Source organism: Lonchura striata, chromosome 3, assembly GCF_050655825.1.
Source record: "Lonchura striata isolate lonStrDom1 chromosome 3, ASM5065582v1, whole genome shotgun sequence".
NCBI lineage: Eukaryota > Metazoa > Chordata > Aves > Passeriformes > Estrildidae > Lonchura > Lonchura striata.
Genome location: NC_140705.1, coordinates 102035191 through 102062346, shown reverse-complemented (window position 1 = coordinate 102062346; position 27156 = coordinate 102035191). Strand labels below are relative to the sequence as shown.

At 41.4% G+C, this 27156-nt stretch overlaps 1 protein-coding gene across 11 annotated transcripts in view; it reads right to left on the bottom strand.

The window, feature by feature from the left end:
- The window catches only part of TRERF1 (transcriptional regulating factor 1), a 101364-nt gene that overhangs the window by 3721 nt on the left and 70487 nt on the right, over positions 1-27156 (bottom strand). For 7 of the 11 annotated variants that reach the window (XM_085575982.1, XM_085575983.1, XM_021547612.3 and 4 more), the window contains 13 exons: positions 17382-19022; positions 16746-16795; positions 15874-16024; positions 14684-14932; positions 10921-11287; positions 10324-10384; positions 9357-9496; positions 8573-8676; positions 7337-7412; positions 2495-2583; positions 1560-1673; positions 716-904; positions 81-289 (listed from right to left, as the gene is read on the bottom strand). In XM_085575982.1, the coding sequence (XP_085432108.1) occupies positions 81-289; positions 716-904; positions 1560-1673; positions 2495-2583; positions 7337-7412; positions 8573-8676; positions 9357-9496; positions 10324-10384; positions 10921-11287; positions 14684-14932; positions 15874-16024; positions 16746-16795; positions 17382-18755 (3173 nt within the window). In that variant the 5' untranslated portion in view covers positions 18756-19022. The remainder of the gene's footprint in view (positions 1-80; positions 290-715; positions 905-1559; positions 1674-2494; positions 2584-7336; positions 7413-8572; positions 8677-9356; positions 9497-10323; positions 10385-10920; positions 11288-14683; positions 14933-15873; positions 16025-16745; positions 16796-17381; positions 19023-27156) is intronic. The other 4 variants (XM_085575986.1, XM_021547617.3, XM_085575987.1 and 1 more) reach the window with 4 other exon arrangements.

The following is a 27156-nucleotide window of genomic DNA, read 5'->3' as shown; positions in this document are numbered from 1 at the left end:
TACAAAGTTTGCTCACAGCACTGCTGATCTGGAATCTAAACAGGCAAAGGTGATGCTGTACTACAGACAGTCGCACTTACCTGCCACACTCCTTGCAAGGAAAAATGGTCGTTGGGTCGGTCTCGCCGCTTGTTGTGCTGTGGGCAGGTGAGCTCTTGATGGAGCAGTATCCGCTCTGCGTACCAGATTTCTGCTTCGTGCCGGGAATGGTGCAGCGTGTTTTTGTCACCTGGTTTGTACCTCCGTGAATGCGAGCGTGGCCATTCAGCGCTTGTCGGGAACTGAACACCTGGCAGGGAGTGGGGTGGAGGGGAGAGGAAAAAAAAACCCCAAGAAATCACAAGGAAACACTGGAACTGCAGAAAGTAGGATGCTAAATGCATATCACAACAGAACAAGTGTACACGTCTAATATGCACCATCTACTCCCTCAAATGGTGCTTGCTTTCAGCAATATCCCACTGTAACTGAAGACAATCACAATAAAACAAAGCAGTGAGCTATCCTATTATTACAGTTGTGTAACCTAATTGGAACTATTGCCACATAGTATTTCTAACTGGTACATCATCTCAGAATTCAGTTTTCTGTACAGAGCAAACTGCTTCTCTTTTGTGGGGTGGGAATTAAAAGCAGTCAAAATCACAGTTCACTGGTCTACACATACGACCACCACCACCACCCTCTCCCCATTAAATGTATCAAACGCACATACAGCGCCACAGTTTGGCATTTCACAGATGAAGGAGGATGAAGACAGTGAAAGACCCTGAACAGCAGGTAGATCTATAGGTCCAACAAGAGAGATTGCTGGTGGGTCAGGTGACTTCTGCATTTCCCTTTCTTCCTTTCTGTCTTCTTCCATCTCCTCATCTTCCTCTAACACTTCCTCTTCTCCACTTGTCTAAAATAGACAGTGCATTTAAAGAACACTAGAAATATGGTCAGACAGCACTGGATAGTAGGACATACAGAGTTCTGGAACAGCATGTTGTTTAGTCAAGAGTGCTTCCCAGCATCACTATTTCTTCCCATCCTGAATGAACTTCTAGTCTTACTGGAGCTACCACCCCCTAATGGATAAGGTATAGCACATAAAGCTTCTCTGCATGTGTATTATGGAGCTGTAGCTCCAAAGATCTACAGATGCCAGGCACAGTACTGTTCTCCTGCCACCAGAAAGGCCATGTACGCTGTACTTATAGTCAAGTTACTTTAACAAAACCCCAAAACGGCCAACCAAAAAAAACCCAACCCACAGACCAACACATCCCAAGTGGTTATTTGTACTGGAATGTTAGAGCAGCATTTAGGAGCACACATGGACACAGGCACAATTTACAGAGGATTCCCTGGACTACAGTTAGAACTTTTATCTGGTTGCAGTCCAGCCACACAAATCTTTGTGTAGCGGAGGTCACAAAATGTTCACACAGAGCATAATTTAGAATTATGGAAGAATTTATATTGGAAGATACCTATGTCACCTCCTACCTCATCAAAAAAAGTCAAGCAAAAATTATAAAGTGTTAAGTGTTCTTATCTTCTTTTAGACTTACCAAGCATTCATCTCTTTTCTTCTCTAAGCGCGTTCTGTGTTTCCGTCCCAAACGCAAGATTTTCTTCCAGGTATAGTAGTATTCCACACATTGTGCAACTGTCTTAGACTTAACCTGTAGTTAAGGAATTGCAGAAATAGTCCAGTCTTAATTTTTTGCTTTCATTCAACACAACTTTAATATATTCCAAGAGATAGGTTTTATTCCTTAAACATTCAAATGGAGAAAAAAAAAAAAAGGCAGTTTGACAACAGGAATACTCTTGTAGAATAATTCTTTTAAAAATCTTTTTCCAGTCAAATTTGCACTGACTTTTTCAACTTCAGATTTCTCTGGGATTCTCTAAACTCCAGACAGAAAATTACTCAGAATGTACTCTTATAGCTCAGTTGTACAGTACCACTGAGAAATCTAGGAATTAAGACTCGACTCACATAAATCCACAATATTTTTCAACATTGGAGCCAACAAGTAATCTTTTGTGCCCTGAGATTTATAACCTTGTCTTTTCTGCTTTGTGGCAGAACATGAAAAGTAAGCCCAAACATGTCTTCTCTTTATTAACAGGTTTCAACCCTTTCTGGCACCAGGCTCAATGCCAGAGACTCTGGTACCTTGTAACAAACTGCCAGAGAACACCAAGACAGTAATGGAAAACTATAATTCCCACACATAAAATGCCATGATTTGGATTCCAGGTGTGAAAATTTTCACCAGAGCAACAACTTTTAATTATTTATAACTGTTTTTTACATTTATCTAATGCACAGGTACAACCAATGAATATACCACTCCTGTTGGTGTTCTTGTCACCACTGCTACCTCCATGCCTGCAACTAGCTAGTCTGGCACTGGAGGGAAATGGAAGAGGAACAGAATAGAGCAAAAGGAAAAAAAAAAAAAAACCAGCAATTGACAGACATAAATAACCTTACCATTTTCTGTACAAATATGAAATCTTTGCTGTAGGTGGACAGTGCCTCTTTGAACAGTCTCCTTTCTTGATGAGTCCATTTGTCAGAGCCTTAAAAAGAAAGTGAAATCATTATGAACGATAAAAACTCACCACCTTTATGTTGATCCCAGATCTGAAACGAGAACCAGGAAGTCTCAAGCAAATGTGAATGATTGCTGCTACCCAAATACAAGCATGGCTGTACTGACTCAGACCTGAAGTCCATCTAACCAGTATTTGGTCTCCAGCATCAGTGACAGGCAATAGCCTAGGAAACAGTAAGATCAGGGCAAGGAAATACAATGCCTCTCCCTAATTTCTCTTAACCTCTGACCATACTGGGCACAGGGGATTTCCTGAGTCTGTTGCAATTTGCTTATTTAGTAACTACCCTTATAAGTGCTGAGCCACTCTTCCTTTCAACCAATTAAACTTCGTGTACCCAAACCATTCTTTGCCAAAAGTTTCACAGATCAGTGGACCCTCTGCATAGAGCCACCTCCCTTTCTTTTTTTCCTAGCTCCCAGTAGCTTCACTGGATGACCCTTCATTCTTCAAGTGGAGGAGAAAGTGAACCTAACCTTAACCATCACCTCCAAGCTACTCAGAATTGTGTGGCCTTTCTATCACTCCCAAACCTTTAATCATTACTGTCCCACTCTGAACCTTTTCCAGTATTAAAACATTCCTATAAAGACAAGAGGACCAGAAAGGCACACAGAAGTCCACATAAAATTCAGGCTTTCACAGTGGCATCACCATATTTTCTATCCTCTTAATGCCTATGTTTTTAGCTGTTGTAAAATACAGCTGATACTTCCTTAGAACTAGCATTACAATTCCCAACTTTTATTTTAATTGATAACTACCACTAGAGAACCATAATTTCCTATGTAAGGATTGAATTGTGTATTCCCATGTATGCCACTTTACATTTGATGACACAGAAGTTCATATATCCTTTTATTTTACTTTTGCAAGATCCTTTTATAAGATCCTTTTGCAGCTCTTCACTTGCATGGTTTGGGATAAAGCATTTAAATCCCCTGTAGCAGAGGTCACAAGTAGGTAGACACTGTAGCAATGTGTGATATGCACAAAGTGTTTTTCATCATTTAATGGAAGCTGTATATAAAACTTCTGAATGTTGTTATTCTGTGTTCAGTCCCCTGGCCTAACTGCCCATGAAAATGTGAAATCAACATTCAAATTGAACTGAATTTATGCTTTCTCAATATTAGGCAAACAGAAGAACACAGGATTGCTCTGCTGCATCAAAGCAGGGTTCTGTTTGTTAGGAGTGGGCAGCATTACATACATTAAAGGAAGGATATGCAAAAAGTCATAAAGTGGATGCCTTTGAAATGACTTTCACTATGAGAAGATTCTACTTCAGTCTGAGAATTTCTCAGACATCTAAAACTTTTATGAAAAGAAATCCCTAATATTCCTGTCAATGTTACCACTCTTCATAGCAAATTCTTGCCTCTGCACTGATTTCAATTAACTTGTGTCTTGTCACTACACATTGTATTGAACTCTACAAGTCACTTTTGTCTTGAAAACTAGCAATATTATTAACTACAAATGTTTTGTTTTTCAGCATCAACTGCCAGGCTTACAAGCTCAGAGCAGGTATCTCATCACTCCTTTATACGCTGGAAACTACAAAATTAACTTTCCTGCAACCTGTTTTCTGTGGGTTCTTCCAGTACTGGATATAAGCTTGCATTAGTTATTTCCACAGAGATTTACACTTAAAGCTCTCTTAAGCATCAGAGAAAGACACTGGCTTCAAGCCATGAGTTTTACTTACTCTGTTATCACCCAGAGATCTTTCTGCTGACACACTGCCTTTCCATCTTTTCCCACCCTGAACCAGCATCATTCCCTTCTTACACAAGCTGTCAGTCATGAGCATTTACCCTCCCTGTGTGCAGGGGTAAATGCACTCATTCAGTCCAGGAGGCTACTCTAATTATGCCAAAACATAACTTTAAAAAGCATGACAACACAGGAGAGATTTTCTTTTTTACTAGTCATTCTGCTCATCTGCCTCTACCCCACCCTCTGAAAAAGACAACACAATAAAAATAACAACATAGAATCACTTCCATGAACTAATTTTGTTGTACACCTATAGAATATTTGGGCCTTGCATACTTTCCCCAATAGCTGTGGTATTAGCAGAGACCCTTATAAGATTATGCGGGTTAATTGGAAGTAACCTAATTAATAGAATAAATCCTGTGTAGGAAAAGAAACAGAAGAAAAGCTGTTTTTAACTCTGGTTGCTGGGAAACCACTTTTGCTCTTGTTAGCTTGAGGGAGATATAAAGAACGTGCATAGAGAGAGATCTGCAATGCAGCAAAAAGAATTTGGGGCTTTTGAACACAGATCAAATTTTCAATCTGGTCTTTATGTTTAGATATTTATTCTATCTTTTGTTTTACCTGCTATACTGTTTTTGCTGACATTAAGTATCTCCTACTCATTTGTGTGCTTTGGGCCCAACTTGTGGGTTTCAAGGGGGCTACATGTACACCCAGGGAGCCCCATGGAGAGGTAGCTGAAATCCACTATGTACATGTGCTGGGTCTGACCCACAGCCTTGTCACAGCACATAAAAGAAGCTTCCAGACTGCCTGAAGTGCCCTATGTCAGAGACCACCTCTCCTGCAGTTCTCACTGCAGAACTTCACACCTGAGAAACTCCACTGTTGAAAGGAGAACAATTCAAGTGTTTGCAACAGTGCCCCTCTTATATCAGGTATGTGCTCCCTGTCTTCCTAAAGCACCATCCTGACAGATGGCAAGTCTTAGGACAGAGATAGAGTGTTCTTCCAAGGAGTCCTGGGTCAGCAGGTCCAACTCTCTTGGCACACACCAGAAAATGCTCAAGTTTTCTAAGTGGCTTCCTTCACAAGCCAACAGGTTTCAAAGTTGAGTTATTTGCCTGTACCCTCATTCAAAGGTAATAAGGATGAGTTTGGGCATCTGCTGTTTGTGGTACTCTAGAGAGTCAATTCTCATGAGTAAGTGTCATGCTCTGTTTCAATGCATTCCACCTTTAAATGTGGTAAACCGGAGAGCCATAATTTCTGAGTATGTGGCAGAAAACATGAAGTTATCCCAAACTGATACCACTTGAAACAATATTAAAGCTATTCATGGACTAGATTGTGAAAAATACTCATATGCCTCGAGTGGCTGATTATCAATCAGAAATAAATTCTTATTCAAGAGGTGCTGCACAGTGCTAGAGCAATGCTGTCAATGTAAGTTGCAATCACATGTTGCATGCAAAAGCATTAGAAAGTAGTGTTTTGTCCTGTTATTTTATGGCACTTAAATCCAGACTGGTGAGATTTTATTTCATGCTGTGATAAGCACAACCAAACTTTTTCCTGCGTAAGAATAGGGATTCAAAGGTGTCCACAGGTCTCAGTGCCTAGTTACCAGGGATTAGCATAATCTCTCCTGAAAGATTAAACAAAACAGTCTCTTGGCTCCTCCCTGAATCCCAATGAATTTTTTTTGAAACTACTATGAAGTTGCTTTAGTAAAGACTGTTCTTTCTCTGCCACAGAGCCAGAAATTTCTTATCTGCTCTGCTAATTAGATTGTTTACTGATGAAGAGGCTGTGGGATATCTCCTCATCTTCCTGTTCTTATGCTCTTGAACTGTCTCACACAGATTTGGTGTCATCTCTTCAGGCAAGAGACTCTGATCAAAATTCCTGGCTGATGGCTGATGTCCTCCTTCCCCATCCATTCCCATGTCCACCCTTTGGACTGTAACAGAGCTGCTATCACAGGCACCAAGCACCTCCCTCAGACAAAACCGAAAACCTGACGTTCACATTTATTCACTGTCATTATCAGCTACTATCAATCACATTGCTGTTCTTGCTCTCAGGCCAAGGTGTTAAGGAGTTGCCTTCCAAAGACTTCTTGTTACTTTTAAGTCTTTCCAGTGGGCTGCTACAGCCAGGAAGTGGACTGATACTTACCTTGCACAGTGATTGTAGCTGAAATGAGTACATGACTTTCCACACTGTGATTGACTGACCACCAGGAGACTCTTGGCTCATTTACTATTGAGCCTGAACTGGAGATGAAGTTCTAAAAGTATTATGTAAAACCCTATTCTGTGTCTCAGCAGTTGTTAGCCACTACAAAACATTAAGTAATAGCATGGGGGGGGCTGCAGAGGTGAGACATTTGCCATCTTTGCTCAGCTGACACAATTGAAGTCCAATGGCTTAACACATTTGTATCTCACACCAACCCAGAGTTTTTTGACTAGATTTTTGACACAGAGGCTCCATAAGTAGCACTAAGATCCTAGTGAGAGTTACAGCACTGCCTCTTTGGAAGGATGCTCATGATTATCATATTCATTTATTGTGCACCATCACTTCGGAAGAAGCAGGCAGGATGGCGGATTGTTTATGCATCAGAAAATTAAGACACTAGTGACACTAAATTATAAATTACAAATAGCAACTGTTTTAAAAGGAGATGAAATTGTTACATTTCAGTTTAAAAGAGAAAAATAATCACCCGAGGCAGTTTTAAATCTGTAGAATCCTACACAGCAACACGGATGCAAAGCCTCTGTACATTGTCAGTCATGTATAAAACTGCTAAACTTGCAAAAAACGGATCTGGGAGTACTCTTGGCACTGTCCACATCATCTCTGTTAAATGCTGCCATCCCTGCAGCAGACAGCAGAGAGTGCAACGTGATCCCATGCTCCAGCCTGGGATGTCAGGCTTGGACTGGGTAACAGATAGAACGATCACAAGGAAACCCACCGGCATAGTGGTAATTTGACAAAGGATGACACTTCAACCTCACTGGCTTTCTCAACAGCAGCTTTTCAAGAGCAACCTAAATGAAAAACCAGGGGAAAACAGAATTAAGAAAAGAAATCAGCTGTGGCATAAAACTGCATTTAGAAGACTATTTTGTATGAGGATATGAATTAACTCTCTTTTTTCTCTTTTCTGTCATATAGAATCACATCAAATTACTCAAATTACTCCAAGGCCCATTAACACTGTACCTCACAGAAGAGCACCTAATGTGCACCTGTCCTGCCTTTAATGAGCACAAATGTGACTATTACTTAGCAAATTCCAGCTCTTGCCACAAATACATTTCTAGCATTTGACTTGATAGTGTTAATTTAATTAATGGTTGGTTTGACAGCATTCATATGTATAGCATAAAATATTTTAGAATATCTGCGTAGGTCAACATCTGTCAAGAATTACTGCCTTCAGATCAGGAAAAGGGAGGATTTATGGATCCCTAAAATTTTTCCCCTGAAAATGCAGACTCTCTGTAAAGCAAATTCCACATCCTGACATTCTCAGACCTCTCAGATACAGCTACCAGAGCCTAAGGAAACTGGGACACAAGCTAAAACCCACTGTATTTAGCCAATCCAGTGAGACTCAGTGCAGCCTCATGTTTTGTTGCATTTGGATTTATACCGGCTTTCCAGGAACTGGTGCAAGGGGCCTTGCCTTTCCCTAACACTGGGCAAAATGGATGTTTTGCCTTAGTTAATAACATTCCCATCACTAAACTAATGCAAATATTTGAAATGCATTATTTATATAAGAACTGTGTTCAATTACCTCACAGTTCTGAACAAATAAGTAGATGTGATTGCTGCTCCAAAAAAAGGTTTTTTTATAAGGGCTAGAAGAAGAGTAAGTTCTCTGTGACCAAATATAAAGCCTGTGAAATATCAGGGCTGGAGCAAGCACTGGAGACATTCAAAGCCCCAAGGCTATATACTAAGTAATCTTATCTATATGAAATATACAGTAAGCCTTCAGAGAGGCACTGCTTTGAAATTTAAATTTATTAGAGAATAAAGGGAAAAGTCATTCCCCAAAAATGTTACAGGATGTTTAAAGCATCATTTCAAATCAATGAGAAATCTTTTTTATATAACCATATCTAAATCCATTTAATAAAGCATGCTAATTTATCTGCAGAAGAGGATCATATCTCCCCTTTCAGCTTTTTTATCTTACCATAATATCTCCTTTTGCTTCAAAGAGAGAGTGCAAAGCGTATTCTGAGTTAGTTCCTCCACCAGGTAACACACTGGAACAGCTCATATTTAAAAGGTCTTCCACTGTCAGAAACAAGTCAACATTTTACTGCTAATACAGTAGCCTGTCAGTCAAACATTTGGAACCAAGGATTCTGTAATGCCCCTCAAAGACTACATAGCTCAGGGCAGCAGATTCTTTCACACTTTTTCTCCTCAACATCTCAGCTACTTGTTTTAGGATCACTGAGGAGAGGAGGTAACAGAGCCCATCCTTGGGATGGGACAGGCTACGCCAGAGCCAAAGATCTGCCTGTGAGGCAATGACTTGCTCACACCAGTGACATTGCTGTGCCAAGAAGGCTACAGTCAGGGTGGAGAAACAGAATGAACCATGTTAGAAGCAGGAAAAATTCTGCTCAGGACTGTTAAAACCCACCAAGCCTGCCACAATTCCTCTCAACTATGGTCACAGGACAGGCATCAGCTGTCTCTTGGCTGCCTTTACCAGGCAGTTCAGTACCCAACTTCCCAGCAATGACCTTTCCCCTTGGTTGCCAGAAAACCAGTCAACCTGACTTCACTCTAAGTGCCACCATATCATGCTGTTTCTCTGAACCTACACCATGTAGATCTAGTCTTCTGCTCTGCACTCTCAGCAATTCATATTCTCTTGAACGTTTTGTTCAGTACAGACATGAGAAATCAATGAGTATTTCTTCAATAGGCACAGGCTGATGTAGGAACTTCTAAAATGGCAATACCTCTTTGTTGGAAGACTTTGTTCTCCAGTTCTGGCCATGGTTTCCAAACCAAAGTAGCCTTGTGCACATCTTTCTCCAATAGCAATCTGTCCTGCAGCTCAGGAATGTCAGCCTGGAACCTGGACCCAATATTGATTCGCCTATACAGAAGAATAAATAATGTATTTCAACCACACAATGTGTAGAAAATATAAAATTTGTATTATATTATATTATATTATATTATATTATATTATATTATATTATATTATATTATATTATATTTAAATAAAATACAAAAGATTAGCGCTCACTTTCTTTCCAACAAATGAACGCTAAAAAAACTTTTATTGCACTGAAGTGGCAGGAAATTGTGTCAGACAGATTTACGCAATGCTTCACTCCCAGTGGGATAAGTATTTTGAATACTAGAGAGAACTGAACTCTTGGGAAAAAACAAAAATTTCAATATGCAATTTAAGCCATACTGAGACATCATACCTTAGGGACAACCCAAGCTAATTTACATGCATGACTAGCAAAGAGGCTAGACATCAGAAACAGCAAATTTCTGTTCCACAGAGAATGGTACTCTTCAGCAGAGAGCAAAAAGAGCCATTACTGCTGAGGGACAACCCTGTTTGCACTTTGCCATGGGGAACCTACCAGGTAACACCACCACTCCAAAGCTCCACTCTTATTTTATATATATATGTATTTCTTCAAAAGCAAGAGTACTGCACTGGCACATTTTCCTCACAGCACTCTTTACATCCATCACTAACTCTGAGCCATGACACCTATATTTTCCACAGCCACTTTGTTCCAAATGTCCTTAGCCACCATCCACAGAAACATTAAATGCATCCAGCCCAAAATTATTTCAGTAAGTTGAATACTTCTTGGCTGGCTGAAAATACTTCAGGCCACAGGCTCTAGGTTGGAGCTAATCTATAAAAGCAATGACAAAAAATATTGTTTTCCTTACGGTTCAACAGTCTGTTCTCCCGGCCCAGGCGTCACTGGAATGACACTTCCATCAATACTATCTGAAACGGAGATTGGAATTTGAGTATTGCTGCTTTCCTGCTGGTGACCCTCCCAGGCTGCAGTGCCCACCTCCCTTACTAACACCAACATTACTGCAGTCTATGATGCTAAAGAGACCCTTTATCAATATTTAGAAACAGTCTAAATGTTTATAGGTAATAGAAATGTTTGAACTTGCAGAGTTTCTGCTGCCCTGATTCTGAGTGATTGCACACCTTTTCTTGTGAAGTACTGAACAACAAATACTTAACATGAACACCATGTCTCAAACTAGGTCTTTTTCTTCCACTTCAGAAGGCCCAGATGTAATGAGAGGCAAGGTGATCCTTTCTTGAAGCAGATCACATGGAATGATCACAGCCTTACTGGCAGAGCCTCTATTCCCTTTACGCCTTAACTTTGCAAAATCCAAGGCAAAACTGCCACTAAAACGGATTTTTCCTGTGAAGCAGCAGAACTGACCGTGCATGTGAGCACGCACAGAACCCATCAATGTCCCTCCGCTGTACTGCTGCTCTGTAAATGCAATACTTACTAGACCGACACAGGAGCACCCGTGGAGTGGGTGTCAGTGGAGTGAGGGGCAGCTGGGCGTGAGATGTGCTGTGAGAGGTGAGAACACTGCTGAAGAGACCAGAGCCCTGCCGGACGGGGCTGAGCATGGGCGGCGGAGTGTAGGGGGGCAGCTCGTGCGTCCGGTCCAGCAGGTGATCTCCCAGAACACGGGGAGAGCGGAGCTGGCTCTGGTACAGAGTGGCACCAGAGTGGGGCATGCTGAGGTTGAAGGAAGGAGGAGGTATGAAGAGAGGTTCGGGTCTGTGCCGATACTTCTTCTTGTCCTGCAACGGTTTGAAGTTTTCTTCTGATTTTATAGCACTTGGATGAGGCTTTTTGCTAATTTCCTAAATGAAAACACAGAGAATCTTATCATTCAGGCACGCTTAAATCTGGTTTGCACATAATCCTCTACAGCTTTGGGCAAAGGCCACAGAAAAGCTGTTACCACCAGGCAGTTATTCAGGTACCACTATAATAACCCTGCGCAGTACACTACCTGGCAGTACACAGAAACCTCAGGAGGGTGAGAAAAACAGGACAAATCATCCTTCACCTCCAGCAGCACGCCCTCTGGGCCAGGGTAGGGCTGAGCTACAGAGGCCGACATGGAGAGTCTGCTGTCAACGTATGAAAATGCAGAGAACTCCTCACCCAGACCATGAGTTTCCCACACCCTTTTTCATCGCTACCCAGACACTCTGGGCACTTCTATTTGCACTGGTGGGAGATACTTCATTATCCAGGCACAGTTTACTAGAAACTTTACATAAGAGGTTTTCTAATGCATTTATTTAGAGAGACCAGGAAGGACACATGAGCTCAGTGAAATTACTGCAGTACTCAGCAGCAGGAAAGGAAGAAAAATGTAATAAATTCAAATTCTTTGCCTCTTATCACTACATTCCCATCAGCTTGATTACAGTCCAGCTGCAACAAATCTTGAACTTAACTCTCTCCTCTTTCCTTGGAGAAAAGAGGGTAGTAAATGACCACTTGGGAAATTCACACACTGTTCATATGCCCAGACTTCTAGAATTTGAATGTTAAAAATAATTTAACAACAAATCCATAGAGTATACAGAAGCAGAAGGCACAGAATTTATGCAAAGCTGGCATCTGGATTTCTTGGGGGAGTGGGGATAAGGTAGGAAGAAACAGGTCTTCAGGTTGTCCTTTAAGAACACACAGAAGCTGGTAGATGAACACAGTGTTATTAAATGTACTGCTTTTAGGTACTCGGGCTAGGTACTAGGCCATGTTTAGAATAAATCTGGGAAGAAGAAGAAAATTCTGACAGCGTTACTCCAGAATGTCTGCATCATATGGTAAATTCTACTGCTATGTAAAGCAAATTACTACAATGTATGTTTGGACAACATACATCTTTATACCATGGGTGGTTCTTGAGAATCACATTCACCCAATAAAAATCATGTTAAACAAGCATTAGCACTGTCACTCTTTATCCCTTATGTTAATAAGCTCCAGCTTGAGGAAATGTTTTTCATTACAGAGGTCCCGTCCTCTTTGTTAGATCGTGGTTGCATCCTCTCCAACAGCTGTTGACATTTTTTTCTCTGTAAAAAAAATTCCTTTTTTGAAGAGCTTTGCTTCTGCAGGGAAGAAAATGCAGCTTTGCAGAGGATTTTTTTGATAATGGACATTTGGAACAGTGAAAGCTACCTGTAGTGACAGATAAAGTCTATCAAGATGGTGAACATTTAGTGTTCATAAAGGAGAAAGGTGGAAAAACCATAAACTCAAGGGAAAAAATCCAAACAACCCAAAACCTGAAAAAGAGACCCAGAAGGCCATGTCTTTGATTAAGGGCTCATTTTGTTCTGCTCTCCAAGTGTGAAAGAGCTGGTACTTGTTTCTCACAAGTGTAAAGCAACTCAATGTAACACCTTAGAAATCATTAATACCTCCATCTCCTACACTGCTTCACCTAGAGCATACCTATGCCAACACTGCTTTCAAGAAAGGTCACATTGAGCAGCAAAGGAGATAATGTGTCCATGGGCTCTCAGTGCACAACCACCCCTGAAAAACCACCCTACTTTTCTGAATTTCTAGTAACTGATTCCCATTATCCAAGACAGAATGTATTCTTCTGGGTCCTGCTGCTGCACCCTGACAGATCCACTCAGGACAGATCCTGATGGGCCTCACTTGACTGCTAATCTCAGCTCACCATCCTGTAGCCTTGCTGAATGTTTAGTTCCTTTTTGCTGTTTCATTTTACTGATTCCGTGAGTTTTGTGGAAGCTTTTCTGGACAGCTTGAAGCACAGTATAAATAAATGCAACACAGCTTCAGTTCTTTGGTATTACAAAAAATCCCTCTCCAATGGCACAATCGCTTTACAAAAGAGGGGGAAACTGTGGATCTCTTGATCTTTTAATGTTTCCAATGCTACTGCTTATGTAAAAGATAGGGTCCAGAGAGGGAACTGCCTGAGTTTGGTTTGCTTGGGCAATAACAAAGACCACAAGCATAATTTTGAGAGAATGAATGTGCATTTTGCCAAACACTGGCAGATTTAATCACAGTCACTTTATATATGTTGCAGAAATACACAAGTCCAAGCCACCTACTCTGGAGTCTCTAGAGAAGATCTCCCACTCAGAACTTGAGGATTCAAAAAAGACTGTCCCTATTCTTTAGCAGACTAGAAATAGAAATGAAGAATTCTGCCACTGAGTTACTAAGTATTGCAAAATGACAGCTTTCACAGTAAAACCTCTGTCTTAAAGGAAGAGAGGAGACATTTAATATATACATGTATATATTATATATATTTAAAATTAGTGAATATGTCTGAATGAAGAGTCAGGAGTGAATATTGTAAGGAGTCACACATGCTGGTATAATACTGATTTCTCATTTGTCCATCAACCTCACATGCAGAAGGAAAATCAAAAATATCACAAAGATATTTCTCTGCATTGTACAGATAATACCATACAGAACTTATACTCCCCAGTAATCCCTTATCATGGCGTAGTCTGCCAAAATGGATTTGAAGGAATGAGCAGAATTCATTTCTACACCAGAACATGAAATAAATATTGCTTGCTCCAGGATTCCTTCAGGAAAATAATAATGAGCGTTCTCACATCTCATTCAAGCACTCATCAATTCCTTGTGCTGCCTGACCATTTCAGTTTTATAAGCAAAATGTAAGCACTAAGCAGAGCTATTTTTCCTGTATCAGAAATCCCAGTGATTAACCCTTAGAGCTGATGCATGCAGGGAGAAAGGGAAAAATTACTTCACTGCAGAACTCCAAGTTTCGTATTGCTTAGAGCACATACTCTAAGCACTGTACTCCCTTTGGCTGAAATGAGAAGCACATATATCTGACTTCAGAAAACAGGAAGAAATAAAACCGCCAATTTTAAGCAATAACATAACAATGAAGCAGCCTGAAAAGGAAAAAACAAAACCAGTAAAAAGATAGTAAATCCCTTTGTTCTAGTGGGATGAAAGAATATCACATTCCAATTTCGAATTATTTGTTTTCAACTGAGATCTTGATTCCTCAGCAAAGGAAAATTAATATTTTCAAATGATTGAAGAAGAAATGCTCTGATGCTACAGGACTTTTTTTATTTGTTAGGAATCATAAAGATTCCAGAAAATATTCTAAAATACTGATGTTTTGGAAGGTAGCAGCACTACAAGCAAAGGGATTTAACGAGCACAGGACAGTTAGTGGCAAGAAACACAGCACTCACAGAGGATGAGCAGGGGTTGGCCACTTTTGGACTGCACGGTGGAGAGTAAGTCATCTTCACAAGAACGGGCATCTCGTCATCTGACACAGAGTTGGCAGACTTGTCTGTGACTGTGGCAGTGCTGGCAGAGGGCTGCGTGCTGGGCTCAGGTGACAGAAGCTTTACAGGGACAGACACTGGCATGACGATGGGCGCGAGGCCATCCACCTCTTTAGACAGCGGCTGCTGTGGTGGTTTCTCTCCTTCATCCTGCACAGACAATTAAAGGCTTTCAGCCCCAGTGAGGGAGCGCTGCTGCTGGATCGATGCACTATGCAATGTGTGCACCGTGGCTGAAAAGAAGTGGCCTGGGTTACAAGACACAACAGTGCTCCTTCTTTCCTTCTTGGGACTCTTTCTTCGCCTCAAAAGAAGTCAGCAGGTTACTTGTGACTCCTACATAGGATTCAGTCTTGGTGACAAATAATCACCTGAAGCATCTTTACCAGGTAACTTGCAGGAGGAGAGACAAACATGTCCCTTTTTATCACTACAAACACAGAATTCTCCATCACCCAACTGAAAACAAAAACATAAACTCTGGAACTCTGGTAGCTCTTTGCCCTCCTATGGTATTCCCTGTTATGATAGAATTTCTAAAATATCAGGATAAAGACTGACTGACAGGGCAAGTTATTTTTATGCAGAACAGCTCGAACACATTTTTGGTTTGGAATTTGTTGATACCTATTACAACTAAAACACTTTGGAAGAAAGTTGTCAAAGATTGAACAATTCTGCTCCTCCAGTTAAAGCCTGGGAAGGCCTCCAATAAATATTCCTTAGTCATCCAAGTAGTTCAAATGAAAATAAGGAAGACTTGACGTTCCTGGTATGTCTAATATAATAAACAAACATGAGGAGGAAAAAAATTAGACATTCCTGACATGACTTGGTAGGGTGTTCTGTAATGTGCAGAGAAACAGAGAAGGACAAACACTGATCTGTCCTCCACCACTGCCTCTGTCTTCGAAACAAGACTTCTGGCCTACAAACTAACAGAATTATGTGCATTTCTACTTCCATGGGGCATGACATAACAAAACAGTGCTGAGAAGAACAAGTTTTGACAGCAAAGCAAAGCATGGCAAAGCAAGCAAACATCAACACAAAAAGACTGTGCCAAATACTGAAGTCAAATGGACTGCTACCTGTTTGAAGTTGGGAGATGCTCTTACTCCTCCGTGTGACCTCATGTGACCATTTAGAGCAGGCAAACTCTTAAATTCCTTCAAGCATATTGAACACATTAGCTTGTTCTTCGCATCAGCTCTCTCGGGAAGTGTTTCTCTGTTCTGGCCACTATTTTTATTTTCATTTTTATAAAGCATGGAACAGAAACAAAACATTAGTTTGGCATGTTTCCTTTTTTGTGAAGGGAGCTTTTTTTAATCAAGGAAGTTAATAAAATTATACAGCTAGATGGTAATGAAGTCACAAGCAAGTGTGTGGTGACTGCTGTGGAATACATGGCCCATCACCTAGATCAGCTGCTCCCAAGATAGGGAAAAGGGAAGTTTTGAGCAGGACATGCTCATCAATACAGCAAATCCCATGACATCTACCATGACAGACCTGCATTTCCCCACTTGTGACAGCAAGTAACTTGGACACATTGCCTTTAATTTATGGTAGGAAACCACTCTGACAGACACCTTGGTCCTTCAGAGGTGCAATCTTAAGGAACAAACAGAAGATCTCTGCTGCCAAAGATACAAATCCAGACTATATAGCATCCCTTTTCTTATAAATGTAACACTGGAGCTCTCCTGCTTTTGGTTTTTCTTTGATTTTCTTCATTTTTTTTTTTTTTAATATAAAGTAAGTATTTATTTGACTCTATTGAAATGGGGGTATGCTGGAAATCATACAAACTTAAAATCAGAAAGCACAAAACTAAAGGTGTTTCTAGAAGAACAACAATTATTACATATCCACACTGTATGCTTTTCCCTGTAAATACAGACCTCCTTTGCATTTCTCATATTTTATTACAAAGACAAAAAGAATCTTTTTAAAATACCTTTGTTCTGGGGACAGTGGCTGCAATCTGCCATCTGATAGTTGCACCTGCTATCAAAACAGGAGAATGGAAAAGAGGGGAAAAAGTTGAGAAAATAATTTTTCAGGAAATACTGTATAAATGAAGGTACTCACAGCATTAAGTATGCATTTTACATACAATTTTACTACTATTAAAAAGCCTCTGAGTTGAAAGCCAGACATCAAATCTGCCGCTGTGAGCACTGCTAGTTTAAGTTTTCTTCACTCTCCTGCTGATTGAAGCCTTTGCTTTGACCCAGAACTACTACTTTTGGAAACAGAGCTGACTAACTGCTCCTGAACAACTGAGCCTGCAGTGTTGAAAAATTAGCAGGAAGGCTCTGTTGTAACTGGGTCCCTCCTTCCCAGAAACTGAGGCAGAACTTCTCAAAGCCTCTCACAGGAAAGCAGCAGCCTCTCAGCAACAGCTCTGTGCTGCTGCCAGCCTGGCCCAAAGCCCACCCTGAGCTGTAGACCAAATGAAGTTTCCCAATAGTTCCCCATCCCAGATCTTACATCCTAACCTAATGCCCTCTGCCCAAACTGCTTAGTTTCCATACTTTGCTTCTCTTCTGCAAACAAATTTGCTTGGGCATGGATCTAAAATACCACCTACCTGAGGCCACGTGGTGCTGGGAGAGTCTTGCTGAGAGCTTTTGTTGTTCAGATGAACACCCGAGGGTGGCAAAAGAGTTCGATGAGGGACAGCATTACCTACAGAATTCATCTCCTGCCGTGTGGGATCCTCAGCGGTGTCTGGTGGAGTGAGGCCAATGTGGGAGCTCAGGGATGGCACTCTGCCCTCACTCAGGTACTGCTTCTGCTGATCTTGCTGCTGCTGCTGCAGTAAACTCTGGGGGTACAAGTGCCTGTACTGTTCGTGGGGATCTTGGAAGCAATACTGAGGCACTGCTCCCAACTGGATAAGCTGCACAGGATGCCCGGGATCCTGAGAGTACTGGTGTGGCTCATGCATAGTCTTTGGATCGGGTTCCCTGTGATAGTGAGGAAGCGGCAATTGCATCTGCTGCTGCTGCTGCTGTAACTGCTGCATGACAGGTTGTGTTTGGTAATACTGAGCGATCTGCACTGGACACTGCCGCTGCTGCCGAGCTGGAGGCTGCTGCTGGATCTCCTGGATCGAGAGCCGCTGGTGTCCCTGCTGCGGCTGAGCGTAGTACTGAGGCTGCTGCAAGTGCTGCATCTGTTGCGGCAGGAGCTGCTGGGACTGCATTTGCGGAACGTGCGCCTGTCCCTGCTGGAACGCAGAATGCATCTGCATCTGTGATAAGTGCTGCTGGTAGTCGTAGTACAACTGTTGGTGCTGCATGACTTGCATTTGTTGCTTTTGCTGTGTGCTTGTAAAATTCTGGTGCGTTTGCTGTGGCACTGGTTGGTATCTTTGTACGGTGGAAGCTACGGGTTGTTGCTCAACCGCCGGTTTCTGGGACAGCAGCTGCCTGAGCGCACTGTCACCGGAATTATCCACCATCGGAGACTCGGTGTGCAGAACCTGAGCCATGTTGTTCACTTGAATTCTCAGATTTTGGTTAGCAAATACTTGTGTAAAGGAGTCCAATTTGTGCAGGACCCCACTGGTAATTTTTTGCGATCGGTTTTCACCGGGTTGCGGGTAAGAATATTGGTATCCGTCATGGGACTCCCCCTGCCCGAGGGGGCTCCACATTGCGCTTTGATTATTCAAACTGTTCCTCGCTGGGACATGGTTACCTGAGCCAGAATGTGTCCAACTGGTTTGTCTAGATGTATCCATCGACCCAAGACTTTTTGAACTTACAGGCAAAGCTATACTGTCCCTTGAATCTTGGGGAAATGGAGGGGAGAGGGGGGACGCCTGAGGAGCATCCATAACAGATGTCCCATAGCTATGATTTAGAGATGGAAGGGAGTTCATTTGGTGTTGTTCGTAGTACAAGTTCTCATTGTTGTTGGCAGTATGATTAGTTTTATACAATTGCTGGTCCCCCATTTTTGGTCACTTCTGTTCCAAACTTACAGGCACACAAACCATTGAAATCTCTATGAACCCTGAGATAGCTGAGTGAGGGGAAGGGAGGGGAGGGGACAAGAAGCTAGAATTACTTATAATTCAGCATGTCCACGTGCATCACAAGGACTAAAATTTCCTCCAGTCTGTCAGTAACTCCAATCTCAGACTTGATGTTGTTTCACATCTTCAATGAATGGACCACAGCACAAATCCTACACAGATCAGTAAGTTTAGTGTGCCAAGCACCTGCAGAGTAAGAGAAAGACAAGGTAAGTGCTGGCTCTTTCCATAAACTGTTATGGTTATTGCTTCAAAGGAAACTGTAAAATCTTCTTGTTTGAGATACATAATCAGATGCAAAATTGTAGCAGCTGGGCTATTTCAGAGCAGTTAAGATTACTTCATCTCATCCTATTATCCTTCCTCTCCTCTAGTGCTCTGATAAAATCATTCTGCCAAACCAATAAAAACTTATTCTTCAAAACTGTCTTTTCCCATAAAGAATATAAACATTCAAGCAGTTTTAGTCAGCCATATACTGTGCTCTCATGACTAGTTTCGTCAGATGGTTGACTATCAAGGCAAGTCATAGACTCACAAAATCACAGAATGGTTGGGGTTGGAAGGGACCTCTGCAGATCATCTCTGCAAACCCCTTCTAAAGCATGTTCAACTGTGCATATATGTGGAGGAGACTCCACAGCCTCTCTGTGCAGCCTGTTCCAGTGTTCTGACACCCTCAAAGTAAGGATGGATGGATCATACTTAGATGGAACTTCTGTGTTTCAGTTTGTACCCACTGCCCCCTGTTCTGTTGCTGGGCACCAATGAAAAGAGCTTGGTTCCATCCTCTTGACACCTGCCCTTAAGATCTTTCTATGCACTGATAAAATCCTGTTTTCTCCAGGCCAACCAGCCTCTCTTGCCTCATAAGAGATGCTCCAGTCCCTTTATCACCTCCACAACCCTCCACTAAACTCCTTCTAGTAGTTCCAGTATGCCTTTCTCAAACTAGAGAGCCCAGAATTGGACACAGCACTTCAGATGAGGCCCCATTAGGGCAAAATAGAGGCAGGATCACCTCTCTTGACCTGCTGGCAATGGTCCTCCTCATGCTCCCCTGGACACCTTTGGCCTCCTTGACCTTAAGTGCACTGCTGGCTCACGGACAGCTTGTTGCACACCAGGATTCCCAGGTCATTCTCCACAGAGCTGCTTTCCAGCAGCTGAGCCCCCTGTGCTGGTTTAAGGGGTTATTCTTCCACAGGTGCTGAACCCTGCACGTGCCCTCATGGAACTTCATTAAGATCACTCCATCCAACTCTCCAGCCTGTCCAGCTCTTGCTGAATAGCTACCCAGGCTTCTGACAAATCAGACACTCCTCCCAGCTCTGTATCAGGAGCAAACTTGATGAGAGTACATTCTGTCCCTTCATCCAGATCAGTGAGGAATAAGTTGAACAAAGCTGGACCCAGTATTGGCCCCTAGGGAACACCACTAGCAATGGGCCTGCAGTCAGACTCTGCACCACTGCCCACAACTCTGGGACCATCCCTTCAGCCAGTTCTCAATCCACCACACTCATCTAACCCACACTTCCTGAGCTTACCTATGAGGATGCTATGGGACACAGTGTCAAAAGCCTTGCTGAAGTCAAGGCAGGCACTGCTCTCCCTTCATCTACCCACACAGCCAGACATTCCATCACAGAAGTCTGTCAGATAGCTCAAGGTATTATTTCTCCTTGGTGAATCCCTGTTGACTACTGAGAACCTTCTTTTCCTCCACACCCTTAGAGCTGACATGCAGGATGAGGTGTTTCATCACCTTTCCAGGGATGCAGATGAGACCGATTGACCTGGAGTACTTCTGCTAAGACCAAACCAGTCAACTGAAATGTTTTCTGACCAGTCACCTTTCATCAGGAATGCTGAACTCTGACTTCTGTTCTACCTGTTCATCCCTCCTTCTTTGTGTTGCATGATTTTAACAAATTTATACCAAATGCAGCCTTTCATAATTTTACTGTATAAACTGTAACTCAACTAATGTTTTACAGATGTCCATACTATTTCTGAAGAATAGAAAATACATAACAACATGATAGGATTGTTTTACTACTCCACAATATGAAGCAATTACTGTGTCTACAGTCACCCATATGCACAGAGATACAAAATACTTATGAACTCATAAATACATTTTAAAATAAAAGCAGATCCTGCATTTGAACAAGAACACAGAAATATTAAACCAAAACCTTAACTCTGCCTCCTTCACATCTGATTTTCGAAATGCAGTGCTCTCCACCAAGGACTCCTGCACACTGATGTCCTTACCTTTCTAACCTTAGAAGAATCCTCCAGCTACGTGGATAAATGTGAAGTCATCGATGAAGAAAATTTTAACCATTGCCGGATGCATATTAAGGAGAGTTTGTGCTTGCAACAGCAAACAAGGGTAATACATAGCTGCAGGCAGGAAAAAAAACCTTTTCCATTCTAGCATAATGTATAACAGAAACCCATAGCTCCCAATGAAGAGTGTTTGCAGCGTGTATAGTTTTTGTGTAAACCATCTGCAACCATTAGTATGTAACATCTTCACGTGACAAATAATAGCTGAGAATAATTGCAAGTTTATTTCCCCTTTCCAGAAATACACATTGCTTCACAGTTTCTCTGAACACACTCCTTTCCAGATTTTTATAGATGAACAATTAAAGATAGGAGTCAACAATGAATACTCAGGCTGCCAACAGGGTTTTTCATCTACAACCCAACTTCAAAGACTTCCTACTAAAAATTATGAAGGGAAACTAAACAAACCCTCCACAAAACATTAAAAGGGCATAAAAATAAATACTGCATGGTGTTTCACACTGAAAGGCCATCAACGTTTTAGAGGAAGAGAGGGAATGTGCATTTCTTTTTATGCCTGCCAAGTTTAGGAAGCTCAGTCAAGATGCTCAGAACACATCTTCCCATAAAACCAGAACTACTGGATCTATAGGTACACCTTTTGCATAGGAGCTATGTCCCATTTCACCTATTAACAGAGCTATTCCTTGAGTTTGGCCCTTCTTTTGCTGCCTCTGAAGTGACAAGTATTAGTCAAAGGACAAGAAACAATACAAACCAGTGAGGGAGAACAAATGTCTCCAGGAAACAATTAGAAGACCACAAGAATTCCAGGAGTAAGGATAGTAAGAGACTTAAGGTAGTAAATAAACTGATTTTATTACAAAAATGTATCAAGGGGCCAACCAGGCCCCTTCTCTTCCCACAGGCAGGAGCACCATGGTGGCAGATGCTGTGGACTGCACCAGCAGCCACAGCTAGTGCTGTAGTCACCACAAAAAATGCTGTCCCTTGGGCATGTGCCAAATTCCACTTACTGCACCCTTTCACCTGGGGATTACCTGTCACAGGACACTGGAAAGCAGTCAAGAGGTTTTATATCTGTGGCATTAGCACAGACACCTTTCTTCCCCTCTCTCAGAATAATAAAAAAAAAATAAAAAAAAAAAAGGTTCATTAACATTTCCTCTCCAGCAGCTCTAGCATCCTCAACTCAGCTCTGGTTTGAGAGGTCGGACATGCTGCTGTCAGGTAGGTTATGGAGTTATCATCAGAGTCATACAGAAATTTACATTTGTAAAAAGCTTAAAAATATATAATGGGATATTACATTAAAATACCAATCAAGTTACAAAAGGACTGAAAAGTTTAGTCACTGTGAAAATCACATTTGAAAAAAATTGCATTGTTTTCAAACACCCATCTCCCCTCCCCCAGAATAAAAATAAAAGAAAGATGAAAACATTCCTTTCAAAGGCATCACTGATCTGGAGAGAAAAAAAAAGCAAATGTTTAAAAAGCATTGTTATCCTACCTTCAGGTAACAGGAAAAAAACCCAGATACGCACATTGATAAGAGCATAATCAGTAATCAAGCAGTCCCTTAGATACCAAATGTTTTTTTAGTACTTCAACTAAAGGCTGAAACTCAAGGGCTTGATGCTGTATACACAGCATTTGCTATCAGCTTTAACAAAATCCTAACAGTATGCATTTCTTGTCAGATTAAAACCAGAGTCTATACTTGTTGAGTTGGGAGAGACGCAGCATATCATGACATCATTAAGGCTCAGGGGCACCAAAGTCAGTCTCTGGCCAACTGGGAAACCATTAGCAGCATACTGAATGATTTCCATTTAAGAGAAAGGAAAAAAAGCATGCTTTTTCTCCTTTGTGTTTAGCACTGGTGCCTAAACATCCATCACTGCCATTTATCACAACAGCTCTGACTAATAAATGGTTAAACTGAACAACTAAACTAGTAGGAGTTAAAAGCAACAACAGTTCTGCGGTTCTGTGTTTCTTCTCTTCCTAACAGTCATTTATGCTACTTAACCTATTACATTTCTGACATTACAGATACATCCCAATTATGCAATCATTACAAAGAAGCATGAAAACAAATGCCAACAGACAGAAACATTTCTGTAGGCTGCCTTGAAAAATAAATACCCTACTTAAGTTTATGGATGAAATCTGGAATCATGCTAATGGTAGTTCAATTGATTTCAACAGAGACAAGGGTTTGCTCCAAATCTTTTCTCATCATTTCGACAAGGTCCCCTGCAACTTGCACAGCTCCATTCTCCAGACTGACATCCAGGGGCCCACCAAGCTGGCTGAGATGACTTTACACATTCCAGCTGTCTCCCTCTTCAAACACAAGTAACTGAAAGGCAATACAAATAGGCTCTCCTGGAAGCATGCAATAACTTAATTCTGGTAAACGTGAAGTGGGAAGAAAATATCAGTCTTCAGTAAAGGTGATCCAATTTTTCTCCTTTGTAAACTGTATCACCATAGAGGCAGAAGCAGATGTGGGGCTCCCAGCACATGAAGGACATGCTGGAGTGAATCCAGAGGAGGCATCCAAGATGGTTAAAGGGATGGAGCACCTCTCCTGTGAGGAAATGCTGTGAGAACTGGGATTGTTCAGCCTGGACAAGAGAAGGCTTCAGAGTGCTCTAATTGTGGCCTTCCAGTACCTGAAAGGATCCTACAAGAATGATGGAGAAGGACTTTTAATGAGAGCATGTAGTGACTGGACAAGGGGGAATGGATTCAAACTAAAAAGAGAAGGTTTAGATTATATACTAGGAGGAAATTCTTTACTGTGAGAGTGATGAGGCACTGGAACAAATTGTCCAGAGAAGCTGTGGAAGGCCACAACTCTGGAAGTATGTAAGCCCAGGTTGGATGGCATTCTGAGCAGCCTGGTCTAGTGGAAGGTGTGCCTGCTGACAGCAGGGGGGTTGAAATGAAACAGCCTTTAAGATCTCTTCCAATTCAGGCCTTTCTATGTACTTAGAGAAGACAACAGTGAGATACTAAGATGATGATAGTTCTATAAAATAAACATTTCTGGCTCCATCACACACCACAGAAGCCAAAATCTGCAGAATTTTTCAACTCAAGTAAAATTACAGATTAAATGACAGTCACACAATTGAACTGCCTGAATTCACATGAATTCCAGAACGAGACATCCACTACAAATAAGTTGATGCATAAAAGTTGGGCTGGGTGTGTGCTGTAAAACCAGGGCTGAATGTCAGCCAGAGCCAGTTAATAGAGAGGGATGACAAAAGACTGTACGAGAGCAAATGCTGAAGGAAGCAGACTCACTAAAAGGCTGTAAAGTTATTACAGCTCTAATCTAACCCATCTCAGTAGGCTGCATGGCTGTGTATCAAAAGGGAATTGGATCCTACAGTTTGTCCAACTTATTTCAAGTTTTTCAGCTGTCTCTTTAAGCTAAAATCTACATGCTTTTATAGATTAATTACTAGCTAGCTTGAAAAAGAGAAGACTGGATAAGATGGCAAAAAAGCCCACATTCCTCCATGTTCTACCAGCTTTTGCAGGACAGTATCTGCAGCTACTCACAAGTGGCAGCATCAGCAGATACTCATTTTCTGGGCACCAACCCTCCTCAAGTCCCTTCCTCCTTCTGGGATGGTAAAATGTCTGTTAAAGCAAAGTTAACCACCACCCTTAGCAGCCTGTGTTTTGTAATACCAAAGGCCTGCTTAGAAATGTGTCATTGCTGTGTGTTTTCATGTTTTAATCGTGCATTACCACCCCTCAGTCACACAGGCTTACAGGGCTCTCTCAAGTGACTGTCTTTCTGTCACTGGAATATAAGCTTCATTCTTAACTTCAGGTAATATGAAAGCCAAAATCAAGTTCTCCTTTCCCTTCTTTCACTTAATTTTCCCCCCATACTTAGCTTCCATAGGAACAAACCAGTGTGTTTCTCTTATTCATTTTTTAGCCTTTTTTATGGGCATGTTTTTATTGACCTGTTTTGCTATTCAGAACTGTCAGATCTCCTGCCAAGCTATTCCTAAACCCAGCCAGCCATCATTCACATCATCTTGTGCTCTGATTTCCTTTAGGATAGACACAGGGATAAACAGCATTTCCTTTCCTGACAGCCTGCATTCTGCTCACACCAGTGCTACCAGCAGCCCAGCCACAGGCTGACCATAAGCCAGCCTTGAAGCTGGGCACAGACAGGCACAGTTTTCAGCTGGCCACTGCACCCCTGTGACCCCACCCAGAGGAGCAGCTTTGAGAAGTAAGGGAGTGCTGCCCAAGAACAGAGCCACCTCCCCTGCACACACACAGCTCTCAGGTGTGAAGCTGGCACTGCCCCTGGGTCTTCAGACCAGAGTAATGCTGGAAGGTTGAGAAGCACAGAAAAAAAGGAGCGTAAGAGTGGCATATTTCAGAGATCCCTGTGCTCTTGTGCCCTGTTTAGATACCACGTTTGCTCTCATAACTTACTATGCAACCAGAGTTCAAGCCCCTACTCCTTTTTTTTTTTTTTCCTCTTGGCACAGAATATAAGCCTGTGAAAAAAATCAGCACAGTAGTCAAAGAGAATTAATAATTTCCAATGCCAGGGAAGGTGGTTGGGTGAGACACCAGAGAGGAAAAGGGAAAGAAAGGTGAGATGATAACTCAAACACCTACCTTTTTTTTTTTTTTAAGTATCTATAGAAATCCTGAAGACATCAGATATAGCAATAGAGGCAGACACTGAAAATAAGGGTCATCAGGCTCATGGCTGTTTTGGTTAGAATAAACATTGAAGTAGCAATACGGATTTCAAGGACCAAAAATTTTCTACAGCTACCTCAAGGACAAATGTTTTTAGGGATGAAAACCTTTTCATCCCAATCCTGGATACAATTGCTCCTATGGTTTCTGCTGCAATTCAGTTTTGTCTGGTTTTGAATGGCACAGATCTCAAACCCACGCCCATATCTGCATTCAAACCCAGAGGTTGACGTTCTTAGGCAAAACCAACAACAAAAAACCCACTTCAGTATATGAGAAAGTATGCAAATAGAGGAATTACAAAAGGGAAGAGGATTGAAAGGAAGCAAAATATTTAGTAGACTGATTTTTATAGCAAGCATAGTAAGAAAGCTATATACTCTTAAAATGGAAAAGGAAAAACGGATAAGCTGCTTTTTAATATTAATGCTGGTAGTTCTTCAACAGTTGCACAAATCCTTCAAAAATTATCATTCTCTTTGCAGCTAAGCTTCTGCAGTGCAGTTGGAAAGGCTGCTGAGTCTCATGTGGCTGCTCATTTAAGCTGTTCCCATTTCCACTCTTAAGAGAGACTAGAATGTCCTAATTCAGTTTAATAAAAAACACATTGGACTTGGGGGAGGGGAGAACAACGATGGCACTGGGAGAGAACTGAGCAATTTCTCTACTTCAATGAAGTTTAAAAAAAGGCAGAAAAAAAAAGAAAAAAAGAAAAAAAGAAAAAAAACCCCAAAAACTAAACACCAAACCCAACAAACCCAACAGGAAAAACAACAGTTGATCATCTCAGGAAAGGAAAGTCTCTAGAAAAGGAGGAGAAGCAAGGAGGAAAACAAACAGAAACATTTTCCTCTTGCTTTGATCTGTGCAAAAAATGCATTCTAAGGCACTAGCAATTTAATGAAAATGTTGTTTCCCCAAACTAGCAGAATTCTGGTTATTCAAAAAGAGAATGCTGATTTCTAAATAAAGCCATTAGCTGAATTTAGTTTAAGGAAGATACAATTTCATGAGTCCCAAAGAAACAAAGAAGATTGCTTCAACAAATATGATTATCTTTGCTGTTGGTGAATTGTTTCAAGGTACTCTGAAGGGTTTGGAAAACTGCAAGAGAAGCAGGTATCATATTGCTTCATAAAAATGGCAAACATAAAATTATGTGATCTCCTCACAATACTGATTAGAAATAAAAGTAAAATCCAAGCTTTGACTTAAGGCCAGAAGGGCACTTGAA